The following is a 14186-nucleotide window of genomic DNA, read 5'->3' as shown; positions in this document are numbered from 1 at the left end:
AACTGCACTCTACTAAATAGATCTGTTTGTGAAATAAAATCTTATAAATATCCTAGAATGGGTAAAACACAGAATAAAACCAAGAACATGTTCCAAAAAAAAAACAAAACAATGCAGTAAATGATTTGTGCTACATGGAGTTTTAAATATACCTTTGTTATGTTTGGCTTTACAATAAAGATAAGATAAAGTGTTTTCCCCTTGATTAGATTCAGAGATAGTCTAACCAAGGTTCAAGACACATTTGTAACACAGAAAAATTATTCAAGAATTGTTATCTTTGCATTCAAAGCAGGAAGAGGATTCCACAGTCCTTCTTCCCTGTTACAGGTGATCTGTGCTCCTGTTACAAACTTACCTCTAACTGAAAATAGAACTTACCTCAAGCTCAGCCCTTGATCGTTCAGAAAGGCAGGTGCAGTGTAAACACAGCACACAGCCAGATGCCAAAACCACTCAAACAAGGAGCACCTGGAAAGCAGAGGGCTTTATTTCTTAGTGTCACACTACAGCTCAGTCCGAGAAGTCTTATCTACACCACCCCAAAGAGGTGCAGCAAATTCCAACAGCTGAATCCTAGTTACAGCTCTCAAGAGATATCACTTCCAGTTTAATGTACACAGCTCCAAAGAGAAGCATTTCATAGGGAGCTGGGAACAATGGACGAGAAACTCAACAACTCAGGTGATCTTTACCCGGAAAACTCCTCCCTTTGGCAGACCTCCAGAAGGAACAGGTCATATGTGAGAGGGAGCTTGGCTAAGAGCACTTCCCAGGTGCTTCTGGGAAGGCCTGCTCTAATTCCAGCAAGGGCATCATGGCAATTTAGTGCCCCTTACTCCTATTTCAGCACTTCAGCTTCCCTCCCTCTCCTCCTCCAACAGCTTATGTCTTGCTGGTGTCACTGGAAGCAACAATTTTTGCTGTCTGATAGGGATAAGTTCTCAACATTATCTTGACTGTGTGCAAACTCTCTCACTGTAACACATCCATTGACATTGCCCAGTATAAACTGAAATATGAAGAAGATTAAACCACTGAAGTATAGATACTAATAAGCTTTAATTCCAAATAGGATGGGAATGGCAGGAAAAACTATTCAATGGTCCTTCAGTCTGGATAAAGATGCTAATCCACCCCAGTACTACCTTCTTTCCCACTTGCAGCTCTGCAAACAACATTCTGCTGTATGTAGAAGGTCCAGAGATGCTGCCTTAAATTTAGGCAAAGAATATGGGAAAGGAGAGGGAAAAGCTGACTATTTCAGATTACCTTTTACACAAGCTAGTGCTTAGCACAGTGTAATGCTACTAGACAGCTGCTAATGCCATCTGACAGTCTTCCTCCATTACCTCTTGTTGTGGGTAAATTGCTGTAGGTAAATGCAGCATCCTCCTGGCTGTTTGTCTTGGTCAGGCATGTGATTTGAGGCACAACTGTAGAAGTTCAGTAGTAAATTCACTGTAACCCACCCTTAGACTAGAGGCCTGACCCTGGTGTGTGCCCTTCCCCTAGGCAGGAACAGGGAGGACTCCACTCACCACTGGGAGCTGGGGTTTGCCCCTCCTGGGGAGATCCTGCAGTGCTCTGTGTCCCTGGGCTGCTGCTCCTGGCTCCATCCAGTGCCAGCCCCAGGCTCTGGAGCTGTGATGCATCCAGATGCTCCCGCTGTGATCCTGTAACCATGGCGGCGTTCTCAGGGCCCAGGTTTGCTATTTGCTCTGGGGACAATGCCTGGGAGGAACAAAAGACAGAAAAATTGGTTTAGGCTGTCAATTATAGAAGGCAGGTAAGGAATCAGAAGTCAGCACTGCCTTGCATTTGGAATGAAGAACATTAGCCTTCAACATTGTGTTGCCATAAAAGAGCTCAATAGAGCTTAAAAGAACTCTCTGTATTCATTTACTTCTCTGACCACTCATCTATCTGTCACCTTTCTCTTTGATGCTGGAAGCTGACAGCTTGAGAAGCTTTCTGTGCCAGCACTGTATTGTAGACTTCTACAATATATTGTTGGAGTTTAATTTTCCAGCCATTTATTTTCTGATTTGTTCAAAGACTGATGGTGTTGTGCAACCTCTTGTGTTTCCATTTATTTCCTCTTATATCTGCTCCCAAGCAACCTCACTTGAACCTACATTTGACCTTTGGTTACAGTTAGCAGTAGAGCAATGAGATGAAAAGACCCCATGCTTTAATCTTATTATTTAATTTTCTCTTTAAGATTGAAAATCTTCCCAGTTTGTTCATATTAAATTTAAAAATTAAACATGGCAATCATAGTCTCACAGTAATTATATCATATAGCAATTAAGCAATTTGTAAAGCCTGCATTATTGAGATTTATTTAAGCATTATTTGCTTTAGTTCTAGCTAACATTCTGCAGTCACAAGCATTTTAACCCTCCTACATAACAAGCCTTTTTTCTTGCAATAGTTCTGCATCCAGGTTCTACTTTGGAAAGACAAAATCCCCCTTGCAAGTCAGATGATGCAGCAAACCCTTGCCCATTTTTCCTTGTCTACCAAATGGTGTGCTGGTTTGAACTCAGCAAACTCATGGAAATACCTACAGGTTCAGACATTTTGAATTGAACATCTTCTTAACTCACTTGAAATCCATAATACAATGTAATTTTTCATAAATCAAAACCTGAATAATTTATACAGCTGCAAAATGAGTCCATGAAAAGCCTGTGTAAAAACAAAATCTTCTTTGAATCTTTCAAATATAGGACACTCTTTGGAAAAGAGGTACCCGGTTTTTTTTAATCACTTTTTGTAGCATCATTACTACTCTTACTAATAAAAATGTTTGTTAGAAATTCTACAGGACAATATAGAGCTGTTTTGCAAAGAAATAGTTTCTGTAATGACATTTCAGGCTTATCTGAACTGTCAACAGTACTATGCACAGTTAGTGCTCAAGGAGTTTTTCTAATTTATGGGAGCTGACACAGTTAACTCTCTGTTTAGCTCAACTGTCCATAAGTACATTGCTTGCCTGAGCATCTGAGAGAGACCAGCCCAGGCAGAGTTTTAATCTTCTCACTAAGTCAAAGAAAGTAAGGGGCAATGATCTCAGGATCCCTGTTCTAATTTCTGGTCCACATTCAGTACTGCTTTAATTAGATATAATTCCTTTCTGATCTGTATCTGCCTGCACAATCTGTTTTTCAGAGCTAACTCGGGAGAATGGTGCCAGATTTTAGGTTAATAAAACAGCCCTTGCACAGTCAGCAGACAAATCTGTAGCTATTACAGCATCCTTGCAAATGTTAATAAACAGAAACAAAAATTCAGATCTGACTAAAATGCTGGAAGATACAGTATCCATTTCCTGTTTTGTGATACTTGCTATTTCTTTGGGATGCATTCTGAAGGATGAATAAACTTGTCTAGCATATTTCATAGGCATCACAAATACAGACGATACAGATGAAAATTAATATTCCAGATCCTTGATAGTCTCTCACTTAACAGACCACAGAAGTTTTTTTGCCAAAACCCAAAACCTATAAATCAGTGCTGCAGTTTATTTATACTAGAGTAAAACAAATAGAAATTTAGTAACTTCTTCAGTAATCAAGCTCTTACTTGGAAAATTTCAGGAGGTATATGTCTTATTGCTGATGGCTGGAAATATGGCATCAAGCTTTTATCAAAAGCTTTTAATTCATCCTCATTCAAACCACCTAAAAAACCCACATAATAGAAACAAAACTCAATTAATGTTCTTTTTATTAAATTTATTTTTAAGGTAATATAAACTTTATGCCATTATAAAAGTATATAATAAATTATTTATTCCAGGGTGTTATATAGGGAAATTCTGGCTCTTTCTATGTTTTGTTTCTTTCATTAAATTTCAGCACTACAAATTCTCTGACCTTAGCCATTGAGATGGAATGTACTCTACCCAAATTACTTTATCTTGGAAAAGAAAATTATAAAAGCCTATAAAATCATAAGCAATGTTATTACAGAATGATGCTCATTCAGTCTCTTCTGATCCATGGTTACGGAGCATAATCATACAATGGGAGTGACTTCTTCACCACTTAGGTGGTTATGGTGGGGAATCATTGCCACAAGCACTGAGGATACTAAAAATTATGACAGCTTAATGTGCAGTTGAACAATAACAGGGAAACAAATTCAGGAGCAAAACTGGGAGTGACCTCTAGATCAGGAGATCTCCAAGGCTGTAAGAACTCTTTGGAGAAGTCTCCAAAGAGACTTCTGTTCCTTGTGCCTCTTCCCTGGCCAGCCCATCCTTTCCAGGCAGGATACTTGGGCAGCAGAGCACAGCCTGGTTCACAAAGAGTGATGGATCTGGAACCCTGATTGGTTTTGCCTTTCTTGATTTACCCTTTCCAGCTTACAGGACCCAAGTAACTTCAGGCTGCGCTTTCCAAGGTCAGTTTGACCAGACTGACAGAACCTTACAGAGCATACCACGACTTTTTCTTAGTGCTTCTGAAATTGCTGGATGTCTGTCCCTGCAGGTGACTCCCCTCTGGAAGAAATGCCTTTTGACAGTCTAGAAAAATCCCCAGCTAGGTGAATCCATCTCTTAATAGCTATGCTTCACAACCATCACCATCTGGAGTTGCAGCTTTGTTACCTGCAATAGTACCAATTTCCTGTAAAATAGAGCCATTCCAGCTGGTAGCAGCACCAAACACAGATTCTGTCATCTTCTTAAACTGCCTCAGAACAGGGGTGCTACAAAACAACAGGCCAATTCTTGCAATTGCAGCACTGCAAAGGGCAAAAGGTCATCATTACAAGCTGCATTTACATGGAGTACTAAATAGGCCGGGAATATACTTAGCCTGCTGTAAGAAGACTGTAAAACCAATTTTCAATTTAAAATATATGTGCACAAATTGCATACAAACATTTCACGTTTAAAGCAAAAACCTGTATTTCTTGATGCAATACTTAAATGGTGGGATATAAATGGCAGAGGAAGACTATAAAATAACATGTTTTAAACAACTGCTGCATGCCTTCCGCTTTTCTAAAAGCATTTAAAATGTAAAAAGGTGTCCTTTAGGCTCTGAAAATCTTGATGGAACAAAAAAGGCACAATAAATTTTATCAACAGAGTTACTAATAAATATTTCATTAGATATAAAATACAGTACCTGAATTCAACAGTCCTTATGGATGTGATTTCTGTGGAGTTCAATGCACAGAGAACAGCTCCTAATCCAACTAAATCAAAACTTTTTAATGTGCTGATGGTCTGGCCAGAGTCATCTAGAAAACTTTGCAAAATAGCTCTCGCCTGCAATAGAGGTAAGATAGTATGCATGAACAGGGTAAATATAATTGAAGGGTTTGTTACTAGATGCTTAAAATCTTACCAGAAGCTATGGAGCATAAATATCTATCCTGAGCCTCCCCAGTGTATGGCCATGGCCTTCAGGAGGAGCACTGTCACCACCTACATGTGACACTAAAACAGGGCACTGTTACCCACCACTTGCTAAATGCAAATGGTGTAAAAACACTCTGTACATCTTCTGCCAGGTCACAAGGAAAGCCTTCACCAGAAGAAATGGTGCTGGATTTACTCACAGAATCAGTTGAATTGCTACAGGAAAGCATAAAAAACTTAGGGGATCAACATGTAATTTTATTATGTTTAATACTCAGGATGACTTGCCTCATTTAAGTGCCATATATGAGTGGTGACCTGTGTCAAGGATTCATTTTCAGATATGAATGGGATATTGGTACCAAAGTGCCTTTGCAAACCAATTTAGGATGGTGCTCATTTTAAACTAACCCTTTAAAAACTGAGCCCATCTCAAGCATGTCACCAAGGAATCCTCCAAAGCCAGTGAAAGAAACAATCATCTTTCAAGATTTCCTAAACTATCCACAATGCTGAGCTTCAAATAACTAGCTTAACTAGCTGCCAAAGTTTTAAGACAACTGAAATTCAGCAGGGTTAATCTCTTTTAACTAACTCCTCTTACTGATAGCAGGAAACCTCAAAAGCAAACTGGCTCTGTATAAAATCTTCCCATGTGCCCTTCAGAACATTAATCTATTAAACAGATTTGTGATATTCTGCCAAAACTGCCACCATGCCAGCATCTGTGGAGCAACAGAGCCCTAATGGTATGGGCTACCAAGTCAGAAATATGCTGCCAATTGCATATATAAATAAAAGTTTTTAACTCTTATTATGAAAGTCCCATTGACATAACTAGAAGTTATTCAAGGAAAGAAACATGAGAGGAGTGTATCTGCTAATAAAGGGCTTCTAGGGCAATGGATGCTGGGGCACACTACCTATTCTGTGATTGTCCTTAGGAAGGACCAGCACTCCTAGCAGGAGTGTCTATCTCAGGGACAGAAATGTGAGAGGAGCTGCTGACCTCTTTCCACTGCTTCGGGGACAAGTGCTAAAGAACACACTCATCTCCACCCCAATTACCAGTGATTGGTGCTGTCTTGGCCTCCTCCCCAGGGAAGCCCCAGCCAGGCAGACACCAGTGCTGGCCATTTTCACTGGACTCACAGCTGCAGAAAAGCAGCAGGGAGTAGTGTGGGTCTCTGGATCTGTTTTCTAGACAATTCCAGGACTTGAGTCCCAAAGGGCATGAATCCAGAGCCTTTCAGCAGGAGTACATTCAGTAACTCACTCACTCACCTGGGTAAAAGTCCACCCTGTTTGCTGACTAAGAACAGAAACTGTGTCGATGGAGTGCAGGTCCAGCTCTGTGATTTCCTGTTCAGTGAGTGCCAGAGCAATGCGGCCCAGGGAGATGATTTGGTAACTTCTCCAGTCTGGCAGCAAACCCCAGACCTTTAGATGAGAGTCATTAATATCTGTTGGATTATTATGACTCTTCCTCTATATTCATCATTCTCAAACCTCTTGGTTCAAAAGTCCTAAAACCTGAATATTCCTCTTTGCACACAAAAGGCAGAGCTTAGGTACTGTAAAGGTTTTTGAGGTTCTACATCAATAATTATTAGCTATTGTAAAGGTTTTTGAGGTTCTACACTAATAATGATTAGTTCATCTAAAAATGCTGCAATTTTTACTGCTTGGACTTGTGGATGAGTCAGAATAGGAACTGCTGGAAGTGTGGCTGTAGGAGCAAAACCACTAAGAACAATAAAAATGGGAATCTATGCCTAGATCCACACTGTTATACTGCCAAGAAAGCAGCACCTGCACTACCCAGGCTTCTACCCAGATGCAATGGCTCCAGGGGACTGACTTTAAGTTCCTTTTGTGATCAGCCACCCTAACTCAGTCACTGACAAGGAAAGACAAAGTAGAGAATCAAGAAATACAAAGAACCAGTTCCTAAAGTTCTGATTTCTAGATTGTGTTCATACAACGTTAAAATTAAAAATATTTCAAAAGCGCTTGTACAGATACAGTTAAATTTGTTAAAGTTTTGTAAAAAATCCAAAGAAATAAGCAGAGGCTCTTCTAAACCAGTACAAATGTATTTAAACTGACGACTTCCCCTGCTTTTAACTTTGTTCATGTAAAGTGACAGTGATTGAAAAGCTGTCGCCGAGCAGCCCAAAGGAAATTTTGGTATCAGAAAAAGTTCTGCCTGAGTAAAGAATAATACAAGTCCATCAAGAGCTGAATTTTCAGAGGCCAGAACTGTCAATTACATTTCCTTGACAATGGTAGAAGACTGTAGACAGTGGTCAGTATCTCCCCAGATGTGGCCAATTGCCTTACAGAAAAAGACACTGGATTTTGGCTGGAGGAAGTGACTTAAACAAGACAGGCACACATTTTAAAAAAAGCTTGCTTTAAAGCTCTCAAGTACTTCAGCAACTCTGCTTTGTGTCAGTGAATACATGACAGGTTTCCAGTACAACATCATGCTGCTACTCTACCTAGAAAATTAAAACTAAAAGCCCAGGGCTGGGCTACTATCTGAGTAAAAAATATTTATTCCATTTTTAAAGTTTTGTTCAAAAAGCTAAAAAAGACAAAGCTAGTGGGGACTTGCTGAAGAGCATCACTGCAGTTGCCTACTAAATAGTGTTTGCACCATCAGATAGACATGGAGCTCTACAATCTCCAGAAAATATAAAAGTACAGCTCAGGAAGCTGGATCTCTGAAATTAAGTACTCCTTACACAGAGCTGCAGGCTCTGTGCTGTGCACATCCAGCACAGAGCAGGCTCAGCTGCCAGGCTGCTTTTCCCAGCTATGACCCTCAGGTTAAGGATTTGTTTAAGAGATGCATTGCTGGACTTGTACCTCCCAACTGAGCTTCCACCAGATCTTTTATGTTGGTTTTACAGTGTCATAAAGGGTCTAAGTCTGGGAAATTTCAATCTTTTCCAAAGCAAATAGATAGTAAAAAGCATTAGCCCAATTTAAAGCTTTTAATTCTCTAGCTTAAGAGATACATGAAACACAGGCAGGCAAAAATGCCAAGTGTCTGTTTCCCGATCTAGGCCATAAACTACAGAATTTGAAATACTTCATAAATTGTATTATCTGACAGGGCTGGCTGAAATCTCAGGCAGAATGATATAAATAACACAACACATGAAACTGAAACACTCCTTTGTCCTCATTCACCTAGAACTACAGATCCATACAGCTGTCAGTGCTGCAGAGCTGGGAGACCTTCCACTTACAAGTGAGCTAAGCTTCTTACTTTCATTAAGATACAATCTGATAACTAGACTTTTTGAATTAGTTTGGAACAATGAGTAGTTCAGGCTTAATGAAACCTTTAATCAACGATGTTAATAACATAACAGCATCTATGCACATAATTTCAAAGAGCTTTGCCTGTCCTGTCTCATTTCTCATGCTTCATGCTCAGTGTAACACCACATTGCATTTTGAAATTAATATACAGGAAGTCAGTCTTTGTCTAGCAGAAATCTGTACAAACACTCACAGACAGAATATACTGCCATTCAGTGCACTACAGATCTGAGAGTCTTTGAATATAGCTAGAAATGTGAATGGATCAACCTTGTTAGCAATTTCCCTACAACTGATATCACTCTGTAAGTACACCAACATATTGCACTGCTGTAAAGAATAGTAGCTTTCACTATGTCAGGGGAGCACTGCTTTTATTTTCTTCTAGGATTACATTTCTTCCCCTTTTCCTACCCACCCGTGTCCATGCTGACAGAGGGAAGGTGACTCGGGAAGAATACATTTGCTGCAGTTGTCCTCCTACAACAAGGCAGCAGAGACACAACTGCAGAGTCACCATCTGTTTTCAGAAATCTGTGCAGTGCCACCTCTCTTCAAGTACCTGCAGTTCCACTGTTTTAAAAGCTGAGCTTTACTGCTAAAAATTGCACAGTTGGCCTTATTTACCCCAAATCCATGGTCAGCTCCACTACTGACTGCAGCTGCTGGTTTAAGGAGATGCTGCCCAGGCCCATGGTGCCTCTGCTCCTGCTTTCCTCCAGAGGTCACAGCCCTCAGGTCTCCAAGCCTCTTGCACTCTGTACTACTTGCAGCCAACTGCAACTTGTACATGCTTCCCAACCTCATTCTGTCAGAATGATCTGATGGAACCTAAAAAGGACTTTTACATGTTGGATCATTTTGACAGAAGGGAATTACAGAGCAACCATGCAGAGATGGAAGCAGAGAACAGATAACCTCCAGCAGATGCTGCTGACAGGAAGCTGAAGCCAGGTTGGGGCAGTAGCCTCTTTACCTCTGAGTTTTCTGCAACCAGAATAATTTGTCTTACTGCACCCTAAGGCTTTTTCTTGCTGAATTAAAAGTATGTTTGGGAATTTGCCTGTTCCCTCACAGTGCAGGCAACCACAAAGCAGCAAGAGGCCACCCCAGGGAGAAATGCAATGGCCACAGCAGGGATGGAGCAAAGCCTGACTTCTCTGCCAGCCCACTCTGTCTCAGGCAGGGCTGCTCAGAGCTCTGTTGATACCCCAGACCCAGGCAGAGTGCTGGCCTGCCCCCAGCACAGTCCTCTGTCCAACTGTGCTCCTGGTAAAGACAAAATGTAGGTGGGACTTTTCCTCCCTAAAATTTCCCACTGATGGATCTGTCCCTGCCCGTGAGAAGGTGGAAAAAGGAGCTTTATTCAGCCAATAACTGCCTATCAGTCAGTTTGGGTTCACCCCACTGTAAGCTATATTTAGCATCCACACAGACAGTTTAACATGCCAAGCTTAATTCTCAGCAGGGCAATCAACAGCCCCTAGTACTGCTTGCTGATTTTACATTTATGAAAGGAAAGTGAGAAGCAAGCAGAAAAGTAATTCAAAAGTAAAACCACTTCACTTTTCCAGCTGCCAATAGCTCAGAACTACTTGCCTGTTGACTCTAAAGCAAGGGCAATAGTCTTCTATCACCACTTCACATTATTTTTCCAATAAACCATAGATATTCTTGTGGCTGTAGTGACATTGACATAGCACAGTTATTTTAGAACTGCATAGTTCAATAACACCAAATCAAATTACAGATTTAATTTTCCTTCACAGACAGGACAGTTACCTGCTTGGCTTTTTCCTTCAAGGCAGTCAGTTGGGAGCTGTTAAAACCTGAGACACCCCCAAGAAGTTCCACATTTTTGTCAAAAGTCCCTGGATCCATGCATTTCAGTTCCTGAACTGACCAAAAGATATTTGCTTCTCCTAATTTAATGATTTCATTTGAAGAAGGAGTTCTGGTTCTCAGGCAATCTGAAAAAGGTCAAATAGCAAGAGTTTTCATTGAAGAGACAACAAAATAAATCAAAGCAATATTGATATTTAAGAGAGTAACAGACTATGAACATTTACTGCTGCTGATGTAATATTGTAACTGAAGAATTAAAAAATATTTATATTATTAATGTTCTGGATATAAAACTACCAGTATTTTGCAAGTTTCTTTCAAGTCTAATTCTCTAAAGGCATCAAAACCCAGGCAAGGGCTTGTTCTGAGTTTAAGCCACCATTTGCCGGGAGCCTTGATTCAACAGGAGTGAAATACAAATGTTTGGGATGACCCTGGTGGAAATTCACCCAAAAGAGCTTCAGCTGAATAAACATCACATTCAAACAGTGGATCCAACTCAACATGAACATAACAGACATGAGAGGTCCTTGCACTCTGAAATGCCTGATAGAGATATATGTCTTGTAAGACTTGCCTGACATTTAAACAAGGTGAAGACAGAAGCTGGATGTGTCAGAGAAGCATGGTGCTTTATCGTTATGTCAAGCCTGTTGTTAAAATGTCAGGATCTCGAGAGGACTGTACACTTACCATAGCAATGTTTGGACAGACAAACTGCCTTTAAAAATCTTATTTACAGTCAGGTTCCAGGCCTATGCATTATCAAACCAGACAGTTTCCATAGTGTGTTTTAACAAATCCTAGTCTTTGTTGACATAATCTACCTCTATTGTTGATGGAAAGCAGAAATAAGAATCCTAATGTGGTTGTTTACTGCTCCCTCTCCTGTCACTAATTTAGAGAAACCTTATTAAATAATTATCTAGACCAAATAATCCCTACATGTCTTTGGATATGGTCATTACCAGTAAAAAGCATGAATTTCACAGATGTTGTGCCTCAGCTAATCTCCCCCAGATAAATAAATTAGAGCGAGGATGTACAAAGTAGATTTGTACTTTAAAAGGAGGCAGAGGAGGGATTTATTTGCATCAAAGGAAGCTGCAGTAGTGGGTAGAACACTGAAAAGATTGAATCTGTTGAGCAAATGAAAATGCTGCTCAGCTTCCACTGTACCAGCTGATCTTCTGCTCTCCCTTTACCTCCCTCTTGTGAAGCTGCATTGTTTTCCTTTCCCTTGCTGCAGAAGGTCAGCTTTTCTCATGTAAATACTGCTCATCCAGACACAATGCAGCTCCCTTCCCCAAGTCATGAAAACCTAAGACTAGGTGTTCTTGAAAAAAAACATTGATTTTATAATTTTTAACACACAAGATACACTGATGCAATTAAAGAGGGAAATACTAATTAGGTTTTTGACCTGGTGCCACTTTGTTGTTCCTTTTGCTATAGATTTAGTTTGATGAAAAACATATATATACACATTATAACGTCTCCGTGCTTGTGGTGAGAAACCTGAATTCTTTCTCCAGCACTGCCACTGCCCTCTGGTAGCATCTCAGACACACAGTTCCCTAGTTTTGCTTTTCATGTTCCATCTTGCCTTAAGCACCTTAAAACCTTTGCTTTTAATCTTGATATAGATATAGGTGCAAGAACTCTGTAACTGGTAATTGCTACTGTTATTAAAATTAGCTCACAACTGGTCTGTGAGAAATGCAAAATAGCATTGGTGGCATGAAAAGCATCAACGTTATTCTGGAGTAATTTTCATAATACCAATTTTTTTAGTGATTTACAAATCAGTAATTAAATTTCATTCCTTACTGAAACCATTGTGTGAGTTGTATGGAGCTGATGAGATTATGTTTGATAACAGAAGTTCAATACCATGTTTGGGCTGCAGAAGCATTTCCTTCAACAAACAATGCTTCAACTTCTCATCTCCAAGATTTCCCCCAGTTGAGCTCATGGACCCCAAGTGGAGACTGAGGAGCCTCCATGGCCTTGGAACCAAGTTATCCTTTGACAAAGACCCTCAGCTTCACTGGCATTGGTCTTGCAATGCAGATGAGAGAGCTCTGCAACTGCACTGGACATGAGCTGGGCTGATTAGAGAAGTCTTTGGGATTCATGTAGATCCAGAGGCTTAAAAAAAAAACCACTTAGGGACACAAGCATACTGAAATACCTGTTGCTGAACCTTCAGTCCTATGGCCCATGTCTAAAGAAATATGACTTATGATCGGCTGATTTACTTGTTGAAGGAAGAGTGAATTTCAGGCATACAGGTGAACTAACCCCCTGCTATTTCACCAGCTGAGTCATGCTTTTTTTAGAGCCTGATGATTGTGTAATGACTTCTCCGATCAACTGAGGTTATGTTTTGTTTCAAGCTATGAAAAACACAACTCTCAGAACTGCCTCCACCTCTCTCTGCCTATGAATACAGCACTGTAAGAGGCAAATTCATGCCCAGAGACACACAGACATCATTCAGAGTTCCTGCCATACAAGCAGATGGATTTCCAGGGTGGCTCAGGGCTTGCTGAGAGCTTGAACCTCTATTCTGCCAGGCAGAGAACCAAGGGGGAGATTTTCAAAGACAAAGGCAGGCAAGATTAAATTCCTTGAATATCTTTGGGTCTAAATTCCCATTGGTGCTTTTCAAAAGCTTCCCCCACAGCAGGATTGTTTTCCATGGCATAGGATGGCACAGCTTACAAATTCTGCCTGGGTGAATTTCAGAGAAAGAATAGTTGTTATTATAATAATAGAATATAGTCAGAGTATCTATCTTATATAAAGAAAATAATCCATTTGTCACCAGAGATTCTAATAGATTAGTTTGGTTGCTAGCTAAAATACCTCTTAGATGATTACAAACTTTGTCCATTTGGACAGAAAAAACACAGTGCCACTACTGTCAGATTTAAGAACAGATCAGTCACCATATGCTCATGTCTGGCAAAGGATTAAGTATGTGCAATCTTTTGGCTCAATGGTAACTTGTCACCTTCACAGGTTTTTAATTCAAGGGGTTTCAATTAGATTACAAAGTAAAGATAAAAAAAAATTAAATTAAAAAAACCCTCTAATTCAAATAATTCATCTTTTTCCTTTGTGCACTCAGGATTCCAGGAAACGCTTAATTACGCAATCTTGTAATGAAAGTTTCAGCAATTAGTGCATTATACAACTCTGATGAGCAGCAGAATGAAGACTCTCACTGTTTTAGCCTGAAAGCCTGTAAGTTTATGAACTCAATACTTCACTTTTATCATTCAGCTTCTCAGAAGGCATTTGATGACAAAGTGAGACAAAGTCTGTTTGAATAGCACCATCTCAGCCCCAAATGGCAGCACTTTGAAGAGACCCCCGGTGCAATACTGACCAGCTCTGCTGAGAGACAGGCGGGCGCTGCCAGTGCCATTAGAGACTGACTCGAACACAGCTGACAGAAGCTCTTCAGCTGAAGAAACTGGTCCAATTGTCTTTGCTATTTGTAAAATGATATCTGGGAACTTCAAAAGGAAAGAAAGAATAAATAAGGCTTCTCTCCCTTTTAAAACAAATCAATTTGTGGAGAAAGACTTGTGCAGACCTTAGCAAA

General features: G+C 40.1%; 1 protein-coding gene across 1 annotated transcript in view; it reads right to left on the bottom strand.

Moving 5' to 3' along the window:
• Positions 1-576: 576 nt before the first annotated feature.
• The window catches only part of OTOA (otoancorin), a 32569-nt gene continuing 18959 nt past the window's right edge, over positions 577-14186 (bottom strand). The window contains exons 21-28 of the mRNA XM_077786951.1: positions 13968-14097; positions 10508-10695; positions 6674-6829; positions 5154-5296; positions 4628-4764; positions 3598-3695; positions 1542-1734; positions 577-650 (exon numbers count right to left, since the gene is read on the bottom strand). Of these exons, the coding sequence (XP_077643077.1) occupies positions 577-650; positions 1542-1734; positions 3598-3695; positions 4628-4764; positions 5154-5296; positions 6674-6829; positions 10508-10695; positions 13968-14097 (1119 nt within the window). The remainder of the gene's footprint in view (positions 651-1541; positions 1735-3597; positions 3696-4627; positions 4765-5153; positions 5297-6673; positions 6830-10507; positions 10696-13967; positions 14098-14186) is intronic.

Source organism: Lonchura striata, chromosome 16, assembly GCF_046129695.1.
Source record: "Lonchura striata isolate bLonStr1 chromosome 16, bLonStr1.mat, whole genome shotgun sequence".
NCBI lineage: Eukaryota > Metazoa > Chordata > Aves > Passeriformes > Estrildidae > Lonchura > Lonchura striata.
The sequence above is the reverse complement of the archived record's forward strand: the minus strand, read 5'-3'. Positions and strand labels throughout refer to the sequence as shown.